This window comes from Psittacula echo (genome assembly GCF_963264785.1).
Source record: "Psittacula echo genome assembly, chromosome: 1".
NCBI classification, from domain to species: Eukaryota; Metazoa; Chordata; class Aves; order Psittaciformes; family Psittacidae; genus Psittacula; species Psittacula echo.
In genome coordinates this window covers 94,452,477-94,470,949 of record NC_137735.1, presented here as the reverse complement: position 1 = coordinate 94,470,949, position 18,473 = coordinate 94,452,477, and the positions used below count along the sequence as shown (strand labels likewise).

At 37.4% G+C, this 18,473-nt stretch overlaps 1 protein-coding gene across 8 annotated transcripts in view; it reads left to right on the top strand.

The window, feature by feature from the left end:
• BRAF (B-Raf proto-oncogene, serine/threonine kinase) overlaps positions 1-18,473 on the top strand; it is an 85,513-nt gene that overhangs the window by 43,207 nt on the left and 23,833 nt on the right. For 6 of the 8 annotated variants that reach the window (XR_013956584.1, XR_013956586.1, XR_013956587.1 and 3 more), the window contains exons 5-11: positions 635-737; positions 2,024-2,172; positions 3,269-3,388; positions 11,459-11,618; positions 13,163-13,199; positions 17,387-17,523; positions 18,197-18,314. Coding sequence is in view for 4 of the 8 variants with exons in the window: in XM_080615348.1 (XP_080471474.1) it covers positions 635-737; positions 2,024-2,172; positions 3,269-3,388; positions 11,459-11,618; positions 13,163-13,199; positions 17,387-17,523; positions 18,197-18,314 (824 nt within the window). In the remaining 4 variants the exon portion in view is untranslated. Of the gene's footprint in view, positions 1-634; positions 738-2,023; positions 2,173-3,268; positions 3,389-11,458; positions 11,619-13,162; positions 13,200-14,601; positions 14,722-17,386; positions 17,524-18,196; positions 18,315-18,473 lie in introns of all 8 variants that reach the window. The other 2 variants (XR_013956585.1, XM_080615347.1) reach the window with 1 other exon arrangement.

The window sequence follows — 18,473 nt, the reverse complement described above, 5'->3', positions numbered from 1 at the left end:
TAAAAAGAACGGCAGACTCCTAGAAAAAGATTGAATAATTTCAAGAATGGGCATGGTATAGAGTAACATGAGCTTATAGACTGCTGGCTGATTCATTAATCAAATTCATGCTAACCAAACAAGTATTAAATTGTTTTTCTTAACTTTCTGAGTTTATTTGACTTGGTTATAGTGCATTCTTAACTAAAGATAGAGTTCCTGTGGGGAAAAAAAAAATAGTTTCCAGCCCTAAAAAGTTTGTAGATGATCTTAATGCACAAAGTTAGCCATCTCTGTGAAACTCTTGTGGAACAGGTATTTTCACAACTGCTTTATTTGATAAAAATGTCATCTGTCACCTCGGAACCAAGGGATCAGCCACTACTGGAGCTGATTGGGAAAAGTGCATTTCTTTCATGCAGTTTGTCCAGGGGAAGGTGTGCTTTCTTCGGTGTGTGCTGAGCTTAATGTCCTGCTTTTAAAGTTTCCTGCCATTAGAGACTGGGTAGTAAACCCCTACAACTTTCTACCCTTTTACTAAATTCATATCATGAGCCATTGCAGGCCTCCTGCACTGGTGCTAACGAAAAAGGCATTATTATTATTATTAATATTATTATGGTTATTATACATAAAAGGCTTATTTACATTTTAGAGAGAAGAAGCCAATTGGCTGGGACACTGACATTTCCTGGCTCACAGGGGAGGAGTTGCATGTGGAAGTCTTGGAGAATGTGCCACTCACAACACACAATTTTGTATGTACTGGTTTTTGAGATGTTGAGTAGGGTTATATCAACTTTGTACTTTCAAATTCAAATTAACAACTTTGAATAATATTTTGTATCTGTGGAATATGGTAGGAATTGCAAAAGAAGTTTAGAATCACAATAGCCTAAGTGAATGAGATAAAATTGTAACTGAAGTAAGTGGTGTTAGAGTACTTCATCACCCTTAAAACTTTCACATTTGGATGGAATACACCCTCTAAAATCTATAAATGTAGGGGGTTTAAATCAGCACTGCATTGCAGAGCTGTAATAATAATCTACTATTTTTGTATTGCTGTATCTATAAAATGTATTCTGGGCCTCCCTGCTGGCTCTGCAGCAGCAATTAACTAATGAACTAACTATTCCCAGAGCAGTGCTGACATCATCAGTGATGCTAGTGCACAAATATGTTTTGACCTGATAAGGCACCAAGTAAATGGAAGCTGCTAAACAGAATCCATCTGAACTGTTACAGGTACATACAAAATCCTGGAAATAATGTTTGTCACATTGACAAGAAAGACCTTTTATTTAAGTTAAAACCTGTGATTGTGTTTGCAAGCCACTTAAACTATTTTACCCAAAGAAGCTAGTTTGGCTATGGCTAGTTAGATGAAAGTGTAGTAGGCTTAACATTTTTTGGATATCCTTCTGAAATTTTCTTTACTACATGTAGTAATACAAGTAGAATGTGGTTTTATACAAAGTATTGCTAAACTTGAAAATGAAACTAAATCAATTCCCCCCCTATAATATGGGGATAATGTATGTTCACCCTTTTGTGATTTTAAATGTTTTAAGTTTCAGTAATCAAAATTACAGCTATATATGTAACCATATATAGAAGCCATATATACAAGTCATGTATATTTCCAGTCCTGTGAATATTGGATAGAAATGTCATTTGGCTCCTGGAAAAATTAGAAGATGAGATAATATTTCAGCAGCTCTTGTTTTTATAGGTTGCATCCAGTTAAATTCTGAATGTTTGTCTCTAGCATGGTAATAGTGCAGTGTTCTGTTTCAGATTTGTTGCTGATTTTCTCACTGATAATGAAGTGAAGCATTATGCCTAATAAATGGTTGAAAGAAAAATTTAATGCATGAAGATTATTTGAAAAAGAAGCAAACCTTTTATGTAAATCTGTTTGATACATTAGAATGTAACTCCAGCATAAAGAGGCTTCTAAGTGTATTAGGGGGAGGTAAAAGCAAATAGCGTATGCTAGGCTTAAAAAGGACTCTAATTATGATTATTTTTGACAATATAGGTACGAAAAACATTCTTCACGTTAGCATTCTGCGACTTTTGTCGAAAGCTGCTTTTCCAGGGATTCCGATGCCAGACATGTGGCTACAAATTTCACCAGCGCTGTAGTACAGAAGTGCCACTGATGTGTGTTAATTATGACCAACTTGAGTAAGTAATCACAATTGATTTTAAAAGTTGAGTCTTTTATTAAGCTTACAGCTGTCAGTGTTTTAGATCAGTAATTCAAGAAGTCAGAGGAGGTGCCTGAAAAAAATACAGGAGTTGAACTGTTCTTGTGAGGCTGCATAATTCATGTTCTTTCTTTGCAAACTCAGGCAACCAGTTCATATTTTTTTGATGGACTATGAAATGCTTTCTTTGAAGCATGAATGGATTGGCTGAGCATTTGACTATATCAGACAGACTTCTCATTGTTCACAGTTGTTCTTAATCAAAACTGGTTCTTTATTATGTGATGGCTAGAGCCCTGTTTAAATGTTTAGATGTGGGTTTAGATGCAGGTTTATTCTCTTCACAGGAAAAAAATGTGAAGAAACCCTAGTTTAATATGGTAAAATTACAGTTAGTTTTACATTGGTTTAAAGTAATCCATTAGTGAGTTTGATGTCCAGGTAAGAAACATAGAAAAAGTCCCAAACAGTCATGTATTCTTGAATTTTATTATTGATAATTTGATGTAGGCTGAGGATCTGGTGTAAACTGGCTTTGTGCTCTATTTGATTAGTTTCAGCAGAAGCTATCAAGTCTTTTAACTAGACTTTCATATGAAGAATCACTTCAAATTCTAGGTTTTCCCCCAAAAGTATATTTAAATTCTGTGTATGTAGGTATTTATACCTGTTTTCTTGGCATCTCTAGAATTTGTGCTGAAGGCTTGTGGATAAGGTAGTTCTATCCGTTTGACATCTGGGTTTTGGCATTGCATCAGTGCAAACGTAAGTTCATGTACTCAAAACCAGTTATAAGTTATGAATTCTTGAGGAACCAGATGTTTGCAATTTCAACTGAAAGGTTAAAAAAAATACTTTCCACAAAGGTATGTTTAAGGCATGATCCTTTGATCCTTTGTCAATTAAATAATATTTTTATTGACAAATCTTGTAGATCCATGTGTTAGCATAGTCTTCATTTCAAAATACAGAATTTGATCAGTGAGGGGGTTTGTTTTAATCTTTGAGTATATTGTGAAGCTTTTGGGTTTTGCACAAGGTTAGGTTGTTTTTGTTTTGTTCTTGCCTCACAGTTTGCTGTTTGTCTCCAAGTTCTTTGAGCATCACCCCATACCACAGGAGGAGGCTTCCTTAGGAGAGACCACCCCAGCATCTGGATCGTACCCCTCAGCACCCCCCTCAGATTCTGTTGGGTATGACCTTATTCCTGCTGTTTAATGATGTAACATTTCAGTACTGTATGCTTAGAAACACTCAAAATACTTCTTTGCAACTCTCTCTCCATTTTTGTAATCTGGCTTGTCATGTGTATATACCTATGCTTGCCTTCAGAGAAGTGAGTAATTTCATTCACATGAATGATATGAATTAGTAATCAACCAAAGTTAAACATGTGCATAAGTGTCTGTAGAATTGGGGTCTTACCTGTGACACTGATTTCCTGGTCTAAACTGGAAAGATTTTTATACCTAAAATTAATACTAACTGAACCTGTATCCTCACAAATTCTTTTAGTTTGTGTTATCAAACTACAGTTTATATGCCTTGAAGTGACATACCTCTGTTTCAGAATAAGCCACTCCACTATAAGATCAGTGTGAACAGATGCCAATTCCAGGTTCATGATACTGCTTTAGTTGCTTTTGTACGTGCACACTGCTTTACTATCCTTCATACCAGCTGTATTCCTCTTATTTAGATATTGGGATATACCAATAGCATCTGCAGATCCAGGTTTTGTAAAATTAGTCTTCTAAATCTGACCACAGCCCCCATCATCTGTATTGCCAACAAATATTCTGGACCCTCTGTGTGAAAAGATAAGTGATCATATTGAGATTATGTTCCCATTAGCTAAGAGATCACTGTAACCACCCAGCACTAGATAGTTGAACAAATCTTCAGGAACTGGTAACTCAGGGATGTGTATCAAAGTCAAAAAAACTGATGCAGATTTATTAAGAAGACCAAATGCAAAAGCCTTCAGAGGAGCTTTTCTGTGACATGTGTGCTGCATGGAGATGAACTGAACTTGGCAGAGGCTCTGTGAGCATTGTGCACAGTGAGCATTGTGCCCAGACTAAAGCAGAAACACAGCTGGAAGCTACACAGGCACCTACGGACTCTAACTGGAAGAGAAGTTCCCTGGACAGCCAAGGCTGTTTTGTGAAAGATCAAATACAGTGCCTCCCAGGAAAACAGATTGGCAGTCCTGCAGAGGGAACCTCATTTGGTAAGTACAAAGAAAGATGTTTCTCTTATTTGTACTATTTTGTGTAGATTCAAGTAAATTTTAAAGTGCCTTTTCCAGGTAGTGGATGTTGCCTTTATATGCTGTGGATTTTGGTACAGCAGTTTGTGGACAAGGCGGCTGCTGTTCTCTAAGCTAAGCAGGCTCTGCCTTTCTCATGGTACAGCTGAAACTGCAACCAGGCTACAACTAATCTGTGAAGAAGCTTGTTCATACCAGCTATGTTAAACACCTGTGGATGCCAAAGGCCCTGTCCTGATGCTGTGATATGCTAAATTTTCCAACTTTTTATTGCCCCTGTGTCACATTTATGCTTTCTTACCAATTTATGAGCATACAACAGGATAGATAATTGATACATGCACTATGAGAAGGCTTTTCACTCTTTTGTGAAGTAAAAAGGGAAAGGAGAAGCTGAGACCAGAGCTGGTTAATGCCTTAAGGTTTTTAACTTCACATATATAAAAATACTTGAACATACGTATCAATTGAGGTTAAGGAGTTTTTCCTAAGTGTAGGTGTTTGTGGTTGCAGGAGCTGTAAAAGGTTTTCAGCTTTCTGCTTTTTGCTTTTTTTGCCTCGCTGTGCACTTCGTTGTTAAACAACAACAACAAAAAGGCATACATTGTGTCTTCAAAATTTGGTTTATTTTGAAAATGGTTTATGATTATCAGCTGGTGTTCATAAGTAGTATGCATGTTAGTCATGCAGTTTTCCCCAGGCATCTGTATTTGTAGCATTTCTTTCCCAGAAGCAGCTATTGTATGAGCGTATAGCACTATCTGTACCTTTCTACAGTTATCATTTTGCCTTTCTGTAATAATACTTCTCTGCTTTTTAAATACATAATTGTGGAAATATTAATTTCTCTGAATTTTTTAGAGTTTAAAAATATGCTGGCCTTCTCTAGAAAATATATTTAAGCATGGTTTTGTTAAAGGTTATTGTTACAATATGGAACAAGAGCCCAACTTGGAGTAAAGTCTGATGTTTCATCTTATTTTGTAATTTAAGAGATTATCTTGTAATTTAAGAGAGTGTAAGGGATTGAAATTTGACAGCTGGGCAATGGGATTGAGTATATGAGTAACCTAGTGCTTTATTAACACTTACTAATTTAATAATTATTCCTTTGGTTTCTCTGTTCTCCTAGCACCTTGCATGGCACAGCCCGCAGAGGAAGGGATGTTACTAATCGTTTGATAAACCTGAGGAAAGAGAAGGCAAACATCCTTCTTCATCTTTAGCCTTGTGAAGGGATTCCAGCGGCAGGCAAAGTGCCCAAAGAAAAGGAAGAGTTTGTGTTGCAAGACAAGCTCAAGAGCAAAGGCCTGTGAGATATACTGAGAAATTGTCAAGGGATCAAATGGAGAAGTTGGAAAGAGGAAAGGGACATAAAGGAAAAGACCATTGGGCATGATGCAAAAGCTGCTAAGCATGGAGAACTTTGTTTCACTTTGCTCATGTGTAGCATCCTAAAGCAATCCAGTCCTGTAGCCTTTCATTCTTCTGTCAGCTGTAGGCAGTCCCTGCAGACATTACACTCCAAGAGAAGGGAGCACATATGGTCCCACTTGCACAATTCTGAACCCCTTAGAAAAATGTGTCCAGCCTCCACATTAGGTCTTTTGTCCCATTTTAGTTTTTCCAGTTTGCACTATCCTTTTGTGCCAAAGCAGTCAGTTACAATCTGCACTTAACTAAAAAGAATTACTGAAAGTGTAGGTCTCCCTAATAGCTATTTGTAATAAAAATGAAGTATGCAAACTGTATATAATACATTGTATTCATTTCATTCACTGCACTATCATGAAGTTTCTTCTACATCTTTGCTCGTAAAATAAGAGCACAGAATTTCTGTGAACCCAGTTCCGTGGATCTTACAGATACATGAAAAGGTGAGAGATTAGCTATCCAAAACTTTCCAGAGCTGTCTTTTTCAACTAATGTCTATTCTCTCAGATGTTCTGATGTTGGGCAAAACTCAGCAAACTCATGAGGCAGATATTATGTCAGGGTACGTAACTTGTGGAGTGGGTGGTAAAGGGAGGTGCATGGTCAGACTTTGGATAGCACAGTGGCAGGTTGAACTTAATAGGCGCTGAAAGCATCTGCTTTGCTTGAGGCCGAGCACTGCTGGTAAGCAGGTTGACAACATCTTGGCTCTTTGAAAAGCAACATTTCCCAACATGCTTAATCTTCTAAATGTGAGGAAAAAAGGGGGATTGTCTCGTGCACCATTCTTGGAAGCTTGCCAGTCCCTGCCTTAGAGCAAGCTCCAGCCTGTGATTAAACACCTCTGCTTTCCTTTCTGTCTTCCAAATGTTCGCTGATCGTTCAGCCTGGGCTGAAGACATTTAAACGTCTAGAAAAGCTTCTGAAAAGCCAAGGAAACAAAGGCATAGTCTTAAAATATTATATTTAGTACTACATCGCCATTTAGATCTACATGTGTTAAAGTGAACAACACCTTTGTGGTTTCATGCATAAAAGAATGATGAGCTTTTCACCTAAAAAATTTGGTATCCAATTTGATATGCATTCCTGATGAGCAGAAGAGGCCTAATATCAGAATCTTGTAGAAAAATCATCTTTCATCAGATGGGGAATACCTCATGTTCCCCATAATCTTATTTACAAAAGCACACTAATGAACTGAAACCTGATTTGGAGAACTAACGACAGCTCCAGAGGTTTTTTTCCTAGCCCCTGCTATATGGAGCTATCAGAAATTTTAGGAAAGCATTGCTAAGCTTTGATCTGGGCCCAAAGGGAAGTATAAATGCACACCACTGTGATAATCGTGGCAGCTGTTTTTCACCTACAGGCCAACATGGATGAAAACGAGTTATAGTATAAAAAAAGTGCTAATCCATATGAAGTTATGACTGTTTCAGATCCGTGCCATGATGCTTTTAGACAGATTTCACAGGTTGTTTCACAGGATCTTCTCTAGCCTGTAGTTACAAACTTATACTGCTATTCTTTTCTCCAAATCAACAGTTGATTTAGGGTTAATGACTGTAGAGGTGGGGAAAGATAAAAAATTACTTCATTTTCTGGCAATATCCATGGAGTACCACAGTAATTAAATTAGAACATGTTTGGCCTCCAAAATTTACAGTTTACTGGCTTGCTAGTGTAGCTGAAATACTAAGATACTTTAGGAGTCCTTAGAAACTGCTTGACAATGGAGGTGTGCTGTGTTGTGCATTAACAGCAGCAACAAAAAACAAAGCAAATAATACTCTGGTGTAAACCAAAAAAACCCCAAAATCACTTGATACATATTTTAGCTTGCAGTAGGTTTGACTTGGGTAAGAATAAGCAGTCTGTGAGGTGAATAATATGTACTACACTGAGCCCTGTTTCTGAACTGAGATGTATTTGTTCAGACTGGGAGGGCCTGAACAGACAGTAGAGATACCATCATTTTAAAAGAGAAGTGGAACACACCTTATAACTGAAACTGGGGGAATGTGCATGTTCAGTGTATTTGCCTAAATACAGCAAAATAAAAATCCAAGCAAAAGTACTGAAGCCAAAACAAATCTATTTTAAGAAAAATCTTTCCTGAGTAGACCAGCTCTAAAGTATATAAAACATCACATCACATTGGTCAGTTAAAGGAAACAGAGGGAAGTCTATATTAAAATTTTCTTTTGTATTTGTAAAATGAACTAACTTGTATCATTGCCAATTCTGAGATCCAATGGAGGTACCGTATATGATTGTATAAAATTGTTTGTTTATATATAATGTAGCATGTGTGGGCACTTTCTTGAGTTACCTTCCTTTTCCTCGTGGACCCAGTTTCGTAGAATAGTAAATCTGTGGGTGCCTTGGCAATTGCTGTGATTGACAAAGACAATTGCTAAAATTGACAAAATCTATGTCTGTCTGCAATTACTCTTGTCTCCTGACAAAACCTTTCTGTTTTGATAAAAAGGGAGGGAACAATGTGCTTATCCCAAGTAGTCCAAAGCGTGTTCTGTCATACTGCCAGGAAAGGTTATAACACGTTAAATTGAAATTTGATAGCTCTTATCAGCTTGTTGCCTTGGAAGCTGAGAATTGTTTGTTAAAGGAATTCCCACATCTAAGAGGCTGAAAGTGAGTGTGCAGGATGAGGTGGAATAACCTCTCTAATATGTCTGTGTATTGACCTTTCTAGAAGGTCTCCTCTAGCTAGCATTTGGCTGTTAACTGCTCACAAGGGCCACAGGAGCACCAGAAACTCGGATCCTGGTATTTAAACTGCTGCTTCTTTAAGCCCCAGCCTGTTACAACTGTAAGCAGTTCTTTGCAGCAGTTATGTTCTAGTCCTCTTGATTTTTAGTTTTTATTTCTGGCAGAGGCTGGTGGTAATTGCTCCTCAGCTTGTGATCTCAGTAGGTCATCTTGGCCAGCAAACTGCTTTTGTGTTTCTCTTCACTAGTTACCTTTTAAAGCAAAATTCCCACTTAGCAAAATTACCCTACCTTTTGTAAGTGTCCCAAGGACACCCATTAATGAAATTCTGATTGTATATAGCTGGAGCACACGACTAACTGCTTATGAGGTTCACATCTCTGGATTCTTTGGTGTCTAAAGCCCAGAGATACTCCAAAAGGGGTCTTTGTCAGCCTGTAATTGTTTTTGAAAGATCTGCACTTCCCCCAGTTAGAATTTAATGGGTAGAAAAAGATATTCAAATTGGTTTTAGACATGGTATGACATAGCATGCTGTCTGTGCTAGCAGCATGATGGGCATGATGACCTGTAAGCAGAAATACAGAACTATTTGTAGATTCCCTTAGCGGATGACCATTTATGACTCAAAGGAGGATGTAATTGAAACAGTAGTTCTGCAATTTGGTTTTCTCTCCCTTGGCTTACTCATAATCACAGAAAATCTGATTGCTTCTATTCTCATAGTGTGGCAGAGCTCAAATGCTGTATTGCGGTCACTCCTAGTGCAATGGTCTGATGTCTGTGGTTACATATTGCCCTTAATTCCATTCTTACTGAGAACTCTCAGGAAGTTTGAGCAGGAGTTAGCTATCACAATGACAGTACTGGCCTGGCTGAGACATTTTTAGGCTTTAAATCTTTCTGTGCAGCACCTGACACACCTGCCTTTACATGAAAATGCAGTGCATTAGAATGTCAACCAAGTGCTGCACTTGTATCTGTGCAGTGTCCCATCTCCTTACGTGGGTTTCTAGTTGCATGATTTCCTACAAAAATATCCAGGAGTTCAAAACTTCCTCATCTACAATAGAAAATTACCTGGAGGCACTTGTTAGCAGTGGATGAAAGCTTATGTATATGTACACCAGCTGCATTTAAAAACATGTCTGAAATTCTGAGCGTCTTCTGAAATGCTGGGCTGTTTAAGGTCTTTTCTCAGAGATGTGTCTGTTGGCAGTTTTAGCTCATTGCTTCCCTGTATCTTCCCAATATTTATATTGTCATGTAACAATAGGTAATTTTTTATTTTTTTTTTTTCCCTTAAGCTAAGCAGGGATAACCCCCCCTTCCTGTGCCCCACTTCCCAAACATAATTTAAGTATTTTATTGTGAGAGTTACTGTATTGTTACTTGAATTTGCAAGCGCTGTTTTGCTGTTCTCAATTGTGAGACTGTTGGCCAGGAAGGAAAAGATGACAGGCACTTAGGATACAGATAGCACTGAGTTCTGGGACCAGTGCCAAACTGTAAACTCCTCAATGAAAGGTAGGGTAATAGTCTTTAAGGCAGACCTGTTTCTGAGAAAATATGAAGAGAGCCTGTTGAAAATGTTAGGTGCCCTCTTCAGAGGGGCCAAGGAGTGTTCATTTACAGGAGGCAGTACCAGGACCTGTTGCTGCAGTACACTGCTCTGTGGCTTATTCTTGAAGCTTCTGCCTGTGGGCCTAGCCTTTGTGCGCATGGTAACTAACCCATGAGTAATTGAGTACCTGGAGGATGCTACTCCTCTCTCAGGAGTTGTGTTTTCTGTCAGTTCTAAAAACCTTGTCAAGTATCATGTATGTTTTAACAGAAGGTTTTCACTGCCAAAGGTGACAAATGTTTCTGATTGACCTTTTGCCTTAAATCTGTTAAATTAGACTTAATAGTGGCTGCCCTTGACTTGAGTAAGAGATAAATGCTGATTTATTGAACTTTGACAAAATAAGTGGATAACCAAAGAAATTATATTTGGCCTTCATACAAATGAAAAAGCAAGAATTTAGATGTTTGTCTTTTAAATATATGATTCATGATACCATAAATTAAAGACTTTATCTACATTTATGACCAGTAGCATTTACATTTCTTCGGAAAGCTTGTCTGTATAGTCTGAATGCTTATTTTTTCAAGCCAAAACTATTCTGTTGCCTAACTGTAGCACTAGATGATGTTTGAAATTTTGCACCATTCAAAGTTATGTATTAGAAGTTGAGATGAAGGGGTGATCTGTTTATTTTTAATATCAATAATTTGTATTTACATTGTCCATAATGTTAATCAATTATTTTCAGTAACCAGTGTGTAATTCTCAGTCTTTCTTCATTGAACAATAATCTCATCCGTACAATTTGTGCCATCTTCTGACGGTAATACTGATGTGAGATGTTAAGTACTTTTAGTTCTCAGTAGGTTGCCATTAAAAAGAGTTAACTGCATGAAGTCTAAAGTGAGGAAACTGCAGAGTATCTTGCTTTCTGCAGTGCATGTTGGGCTACATGAATTTTTCAAATCAGGACTTATTATTACTGATTTGGTATGGTATGGTAAATGGTTTAAATTTTGTTTTAACTCAGAACACAGCCATCTAATCAGGTAGTTTCTTTAGAGAGTTGTTGCAATTAATCATAGGGGAGTAAAGATCGTTCATTATAAATTGTTTTATGTAGGTCTTTAGATCAGAGTTTTTTAATGTATGTATGTATGTATTATAGTTGAAAAGGACTTACCACACCCACTATGCAGTATTTGAAGCCATTTGTAGACCTAAATCCTCTTTTTCCTTGACTTTGTTTCTCAGACCACCAATTCTCCCTAGTCCTTCTCCTTCAAAATCCATTCCAATCCCACAGCCCCTCCGACCAGCAGATGAAGACCATCGGAATCAATTTGGGCAACGTGACCGATCCTCTTCAGCTCCCAATGTTCACATCAATACAATCGAGCCAGTCAATATTGATGTAAGTACTGATAACGGTTGAATAGGAATAGTAGATTTGATATTTCCCTTGTGACTATCAGTGTGTGAAATTTACCACGTGTACACTAAGCTAATCCTTAGTGGTCTGTCATAATCTTAATAGATCCCACGTAAGATATTTTTGCCATTGAGAGCTGTAAGAACCCAAATAACTCATCCTCCAGGAGCAAAAACTGTCTTCTGACAGTCCTGTCCTTTCATTCAAAGAAACATTCTGCCACAAACCGCTGCTAATTTTTGTCATTAGTCCCAAGGCTCATACTGCTAGCTATACCCTAGTGTTAAGAATATGAAAGCCAGGAACCACTCTTGCAAACCATTCTCTGTGTTAAGCATATTTCTTTATATGCAGAATAAGGATTTTTATTATTTGTAATTCAGTAATATTTCTGGCATTGAAGAATATTAAATTATTGCAGCAGGCTGAGTTCAGATTTACAGAATGTTCCTTAGTATTTCAAAAGCCCAGTATATATTGTTCTGAGAGTTCTTTCAAGAGTGTTTAGAAGCTGTTACAATTAATTTTTTTTCCACATTTTTGAAATTTCTGGACATTGAATCATAAATCATACTAATGGTTGATATTAGGTATAAGGCCAGCTAAGACCTTTCAAAATGTTGGTCACAACAACCTCTTTTTAATTTTGCCACCGTGTATAGCTCGTATAGGCTTTAAGCCTCTAGAAATTAGTCATTTGTCAGGTGAGCAGTCTTGAAGTCTGCCTGGACACTGAGGCCCAAAATGTTTTGCATGTGAGCTGAGTAATAAGTGAAATGCTAGTTGAGTGTTAAGAATGTGGTCCCGTAGACATTTGCATATGGTATATGGCAGCAGTGCGTCTGAGAGGCAGGACCAGTGCTTTCAGCAGCAGTGCAGGTGTGTAAGGGAATAAAATAATTGTGTAACCAAAAAAAAAAAAAAAAAAAAGCTTGCTGATGAAATAAGGAGGGAAACTGCTGGAATTTTCTCCTTCTCTTTAGAAAATCTAGAAAATTTAGAAAAACTAGATTGCAAGTGAAGGAAACCTTTTGCAGTTAGTCATTTCCGAGAACAGTGTGCGCCTGGCTATGCAAATGAGGTGATTTGTTATAAGAAAAAAATGAAGCAGAACAAATTTGACTGATGCACCTTGATACAGGCGATTGGTGTCCCAGCTCCTGATATGACAGTTCAAATAGTTTGTGCCACAAACACTAACGAGAACGCTTGGTTTGATATGCGTTTTGGCCAGCTGAGTGTTTAAATCAATAGTTTCTTGTCAGCGTCTATTTTGGGTGCTGTACGTTTCGCTTTACTACTGAGAGATGCTGGTTTAAAGCAACTAATTTTGAAACGTATAGTAGTTGTTATAAATAGTTGTTTGGAGTCACTGCTGTTAGTAAGCCATGGTGGGAAATAACTTATTTCATATACAACATACAAGGTTATGGAGTCTCAATTTGGTCAGTCTCAATTTATTCTGGAATGTAAATGAAAAAATAATACCTATATTAAACACATTTTTTTTTTATTATCATTTATAGGACTTGATTAGAGACCAGGGTTTACGAGGAGAGGGAGGTAAGTAGTGTTTAAACTAGCTACGGTGCTATATTTAGTTACACAACTGCTCCATCCCTTCCTTTTGTTCTACTTCCTTCAACAAAACACAGGCACAAAGGAAAATATGATTAGGACAAAAAATGAATTTGCATTTGCTTGTCCATGAACTTAATATATGTCTGATAAAGGTTCGAGTCATTTGCCGGTCATTCTGGGAGTGGGGGAGACAGAAGGAGAAAAAGTTTTGAAGTGGTATCTAGCTTTTTAGTTTTTACATTACCTTGCACCATCACTTTTTTGCTCTCTCACACACACACTCATTCACTCATATGGCTGCACACAGATATGCTGCAATTTCCCAACTCTCAAAGATGTTTTTATGCCTGTTGTTACCTTTCCACCCATGGAAACAACAGGGGTTTTCATAGAAAACCATCAACATGGTAGATGGACCTTCCATACGAACTGCTGCATCCTAAAGCAGCATGAAATAACTCCAGTTCTTCTCCCCCTCTACCCCTGCTGAAGATGCTGCTTTGCTGTATTGCATGCCTGTGCTACTCTTGGAACCACGTTGTTAGGACCTTACACTAAAGCCAGGTCTTTTTATGTTTTCTTCAGTAACACACAGCCCTGATTCACAGTAAAGTCAGAACTACTGCCAGAAGGTTTCTTTTTCTTCATGTATTATGCACAGGCCTGTTAAGTCACTTCTCTCACTGGCTGTTAAGGTCCTGAGAGGGCTTCTTGTGTGCTGTGTTTATTCCTATGAATATAATAATAATAGAGCAATAAAGAAATAGTAAGTAGGGCTGGCATATGACAGTTTTATCAACTCCAAATCATTGACACAGTCAACTCTTAACTTGCTTCAGCCATGAGTAAAGTCTGAATTACGTTAGTGCACTCTATTGTGATGTTTAAGGTTTTGTACTGTGGGCTATCGCTGACTTTGTGTCTCCCATCCAAATCTGGTAGTTGGTAGGACAGCACCTACCTGCTGTGTTGTGTTTGATGGAGCTGTTTTTAATTATGCCAGCAATAGAATGCTCTTTAAAAAGAAATTTCCTTTATTCCTGCAAGCCTACTAATTTAAAGTTGCCAGTTTTAGCTATTTTTGTATGTGTCAGTAGGTGTGGCACTCCACAGTTTTGCCCATTTTGTCCAGCATTTAAATGTTGTGCTATCATGTTGGTTTTAACTTTTGATCATAAACTGTCTGCTTGGCATCTGAGAACAATTGGCTATTCCCAGTCCTGTAACAGTGTTATTAGTAATTGACTTTTTTTCCTCCCTTCAAAGTACAGAAGCAATCTATGAATAGGAGTCAAAGCATCCTAGTTATTTCCCATGACTTCTTTCATTTCTTCTATGTGTCTGTCTTTCTGTCTCTGCCTGCCCGTCTCTTTCTCTCTAACAGCCCCTTTGAACCAGCTGATGCGCTGTCTTCGGAAATACCAATCCCGGACTCCCAGTCCCCTCCTTCATTCTGTCCCCAGTGAAATAGTGTTTGATTTTGAGCCTGGCCCAGTGTTCAGAGGTAGTTGGGCTCTTCTTTCTTGTTTTCACCCAAACAAAATAAGTAAAACCACAGATGCTGTTTGTGCCTCACCCTCACACCGTGTGTATGTAAGTGTGTGAGTTTATCAAAACACCTCTGTTTATTTTGCTTGGCCTGGCTGGAATGCTTTGAATGTGCTTTTCACACATACCCACTTTCACCTTTACACGCTTGAAAATGACTATAAATGAAGTCTGACTTAAATCTTCAAAAGCAAGGAATTTCATAGTTGAGGTTTTTATGTGGACCTCAGCAAAACTTTACTAAACAGAGGTCCTTAGATTGCATTGCAGTGATTTTAAAGACAAAGTGATGTCCTTAACTTAGAATTTCCTTGACTGTTCAGTTTAAGTCAGTTCAGTGCTTTAACAGTTTTCTATATTTAATATTATTTGTCTTGAAAAGCAATCTAGGAAATCAGATGTGAATTACAAACATTTCCATTGATATCTTGTTAGGTCTCAAGCTTTTCAAATAATGTGCATGTCAGCTTTCAACAAATACTTCACTTTGAGAATGTGCTCTTGATACCACATTGGGGCCCTAGATGATTTAGACCATGCACTTTTTATTTAGTTACTAAATTTCCAGTGAAACAGTATTTGTTTTGTGTCCTGTACCATGTAAAATAAGACTCTTCCATTTTCATGTCATTGACTCTGGAGGGTAATTCAGGCCTAAAGCTGTCAATGGATCTGTTATATTGCACAAAATCCCCCAAAACCCTGTGGGATTGCATATGCTGGATAAACCAACTGTTGAGTAATAGCATGAACTGTAAATATTTGTAGGAATGGATAGTGCAGTGCATGTAGTATCGTTTTCAAATGCTACCATCTTGGCTGTTTCAAAGACTTTTGTTTCAGAATATATCAAGAGCAGTTCACCTTATGAACTTGTAAAGTTCTTCCAGAAGTCTTTGTAAGAAGACAGGTGTTCCCAACAAGCAAACTGGCTACAGAATGGAATACGTTACGTACAGCTTCAGAGTCCAAGCTAATGACTTAAGTCCAATATTATTTGAAGTATTCTACTCTAATAACTTGGAAAACAGGCCATCTGGTATTATTATGAACAGATTAACTGTCATGTTCTACCATGTGCTGTAAGCATTTTTGGTGAAGGGTGAATATTGTGCTAGTGGTATTAGTGAAATAGCAGAAGTTAGTTACTGCTAAAGAAAACACATTCTAGTAGAGCTTTGCTATTGCAGAGAAAGTGTAACCCAGTAAACTTTTGGAAAATATGTCATGTTCTAGGAACATTTAATTCCATATATATATGTGAATTCAGACAAATAATATAATAAATATATGACAGTATAATGACCGTAACATGAATAGGAACAGAAGTCCACCCTTCAGGTGACTGGCTTCCAGCTCCTTGTAAATGTAGTTAGGATGCCTACTATGCATCATTATTGTTGTTTCAGCATATGAGACAAGGTTTATGCATGCTGTGTCCCCTTTTTGATGTGTCAGTATGTTGTCATTTTGTGCTTCTACTTCTGAATGCATAGATTTTAGGTCTGAAGACAGGCAGTGATGGAGATACATATATATATATATATATAGTCTGATAAATTAGCACGCACTGAGTGACTGAACTTGAGCAACAGTCACAAAATCAGGTTTTGAGCCCAAGTTGGCATTAGGAGATGCTTTTTTGGTAAAAAGGGAGCTGCTGAAGGAATTTGAGGAGTACTGTGTTCTACCACTTCCCAGAAAACTGATGTGAGAAAAAGCATGGGAATGTTGGAGGTCTGGTACAATGACATAAATTGTTTAGCAGAGCAGCATGAATTTAATTAACAGTTGACCCTGTTTTATGTCCTTCACATTGGGAGAGGGTCACCATAACCTTGTTACGAATAATTAGGGTGTATTTTAAAAAGCAGTGTCTAGTTGAAGTGCTCTATTTGTAAAGAGCCATTGGGGCTCTGAAACACAGCTCTGCTGGTGACATTTTCCTGCATAGATTTGTTTAGATAACATGTTGGCTACAGATGTACTGTTCTTTTTTGTATTTAATAGAATATTCTACAAATAGCTAACTAAAGTACTTGTTCTTTTTTAATCCTTTCTATGATTTACTTTTGAAAAAGAGCACTCTGCTAACAGATAGCTTTAAAACAGCCAAATGGTTTTCAGGTGGCACTTGGAGACTCAACTAGAAAACATTAATTTTTTTTTTTTGCATTTAGTCTATTTTGACTCCAAAGTATATCTTTCAGCTATTTATTGGGTCCCTAAAAGGTTAGCTACAAGAAATCTGAGAGGTAGCTGCTGCTAACTAAATTGCTACTACTTTTCTTCACAAAGAAACTGGTGGAATTAAAAAATACATTTTTGAGGGGTTGTTTTATTTTTTTTCCTCCTCTATTTAAAGAGATATTGTCCTTTTGATAGTTCATGAACAAGAGACTGGGGGCTATGTGGTAAACAGGGATATCTGATACAGACTTTTTCTGAAATCTAAGACTTGATCACTAATCTAATAATAGGAGAATACTTCTAGTATATGTTTGTTTCCTTGTAACATTTACATTGATGTTTGGAGGTACTGCATCTTAAACACAGTTCTTGCACCTAGTATCGATAAGCTGGCTTCTTATAGATAAAATTATCCTTTTTCTGAAATTTAGGTTCAACTGCAGGTTTGTCTGCAACACCTCCTGCCTCTTTGCCTGGGTCACTCACCAATGTGAAAGCATTACAGAAATCACCAGGACCGCAGCGGGAAAGGAAATCATCCTCATCCTCAGAAGACAGAAATAGAATGGTAAGGGAGAGATCAGCTGTTTTCATTTGTAGTATATTCATAGTATAGAAATACTACACAACCATGTTCCTCTCACTCTTTGGTCAAAGCCTTCTAAATTATTTGGAAGATGAGTATGGTAATGATCAAGGTCTTTAAACTGATATATAATGGGATATTGAAATTGTCTGACTGATATATAAAATAACTGGCTATATTCAATTGTTACTCCATTGCACCCAAATGTCTTGGTGTGCTTTGTATTATAATGCCGGTTTGCCTTCAAGTAACAGCTTAACTTTTCCCACCATGATTCATGAACTTTAAAAGTTCTCTGGTAATTCTCAAATCTAACAACACATTAAAATGTCTGCATTTTTTTTTTTAATTCACAATTTAGCATTATAATTGAGACTTTCTGTTTGAGTTTGAGTTTCTTAACATTTACTGGTTTTAACACAGCCAGAAACCTATGACAAATATTTCATGCCAGTAATAATTTAGTATACCTGCATGCTGAGGTTTTGTGTGTGCTTGGCTTGAAAAGTCAAATGTGGTATTTGAAAAAAGAAAGTTCTTTTTAAGACTTTAGAGATACAAAATGCTTATACTAAGTCTTTAACAAAGGAACTGTTTTCACAGATGTTAATGCCCTTGCTTTCTTCCTTCTTATTTTTTATGTCTATCTATAAAGAAAACTCTTGGTCGACGGGATTCAAGTGATGATTGGGAGATACCAGATGGACAAATCACAGTTGGGCAAAGGATAGGATCTGGATCATTTGGAACAGTCTACAAAGGAAAATGGCACGGTATGTGGCTGTCATGGCAAACAGTTCTTCTTAAGCGAGTAACAGTGCCTGCTAGAAGGCAGCTTCACAGAAAAGCACCTGAGGATTCTGGTGGCCACCAAGTTAAACATGGTCCAGCAGTGTGCCCATGCCACAGAGAAGGCTGATGATATCCTGGGC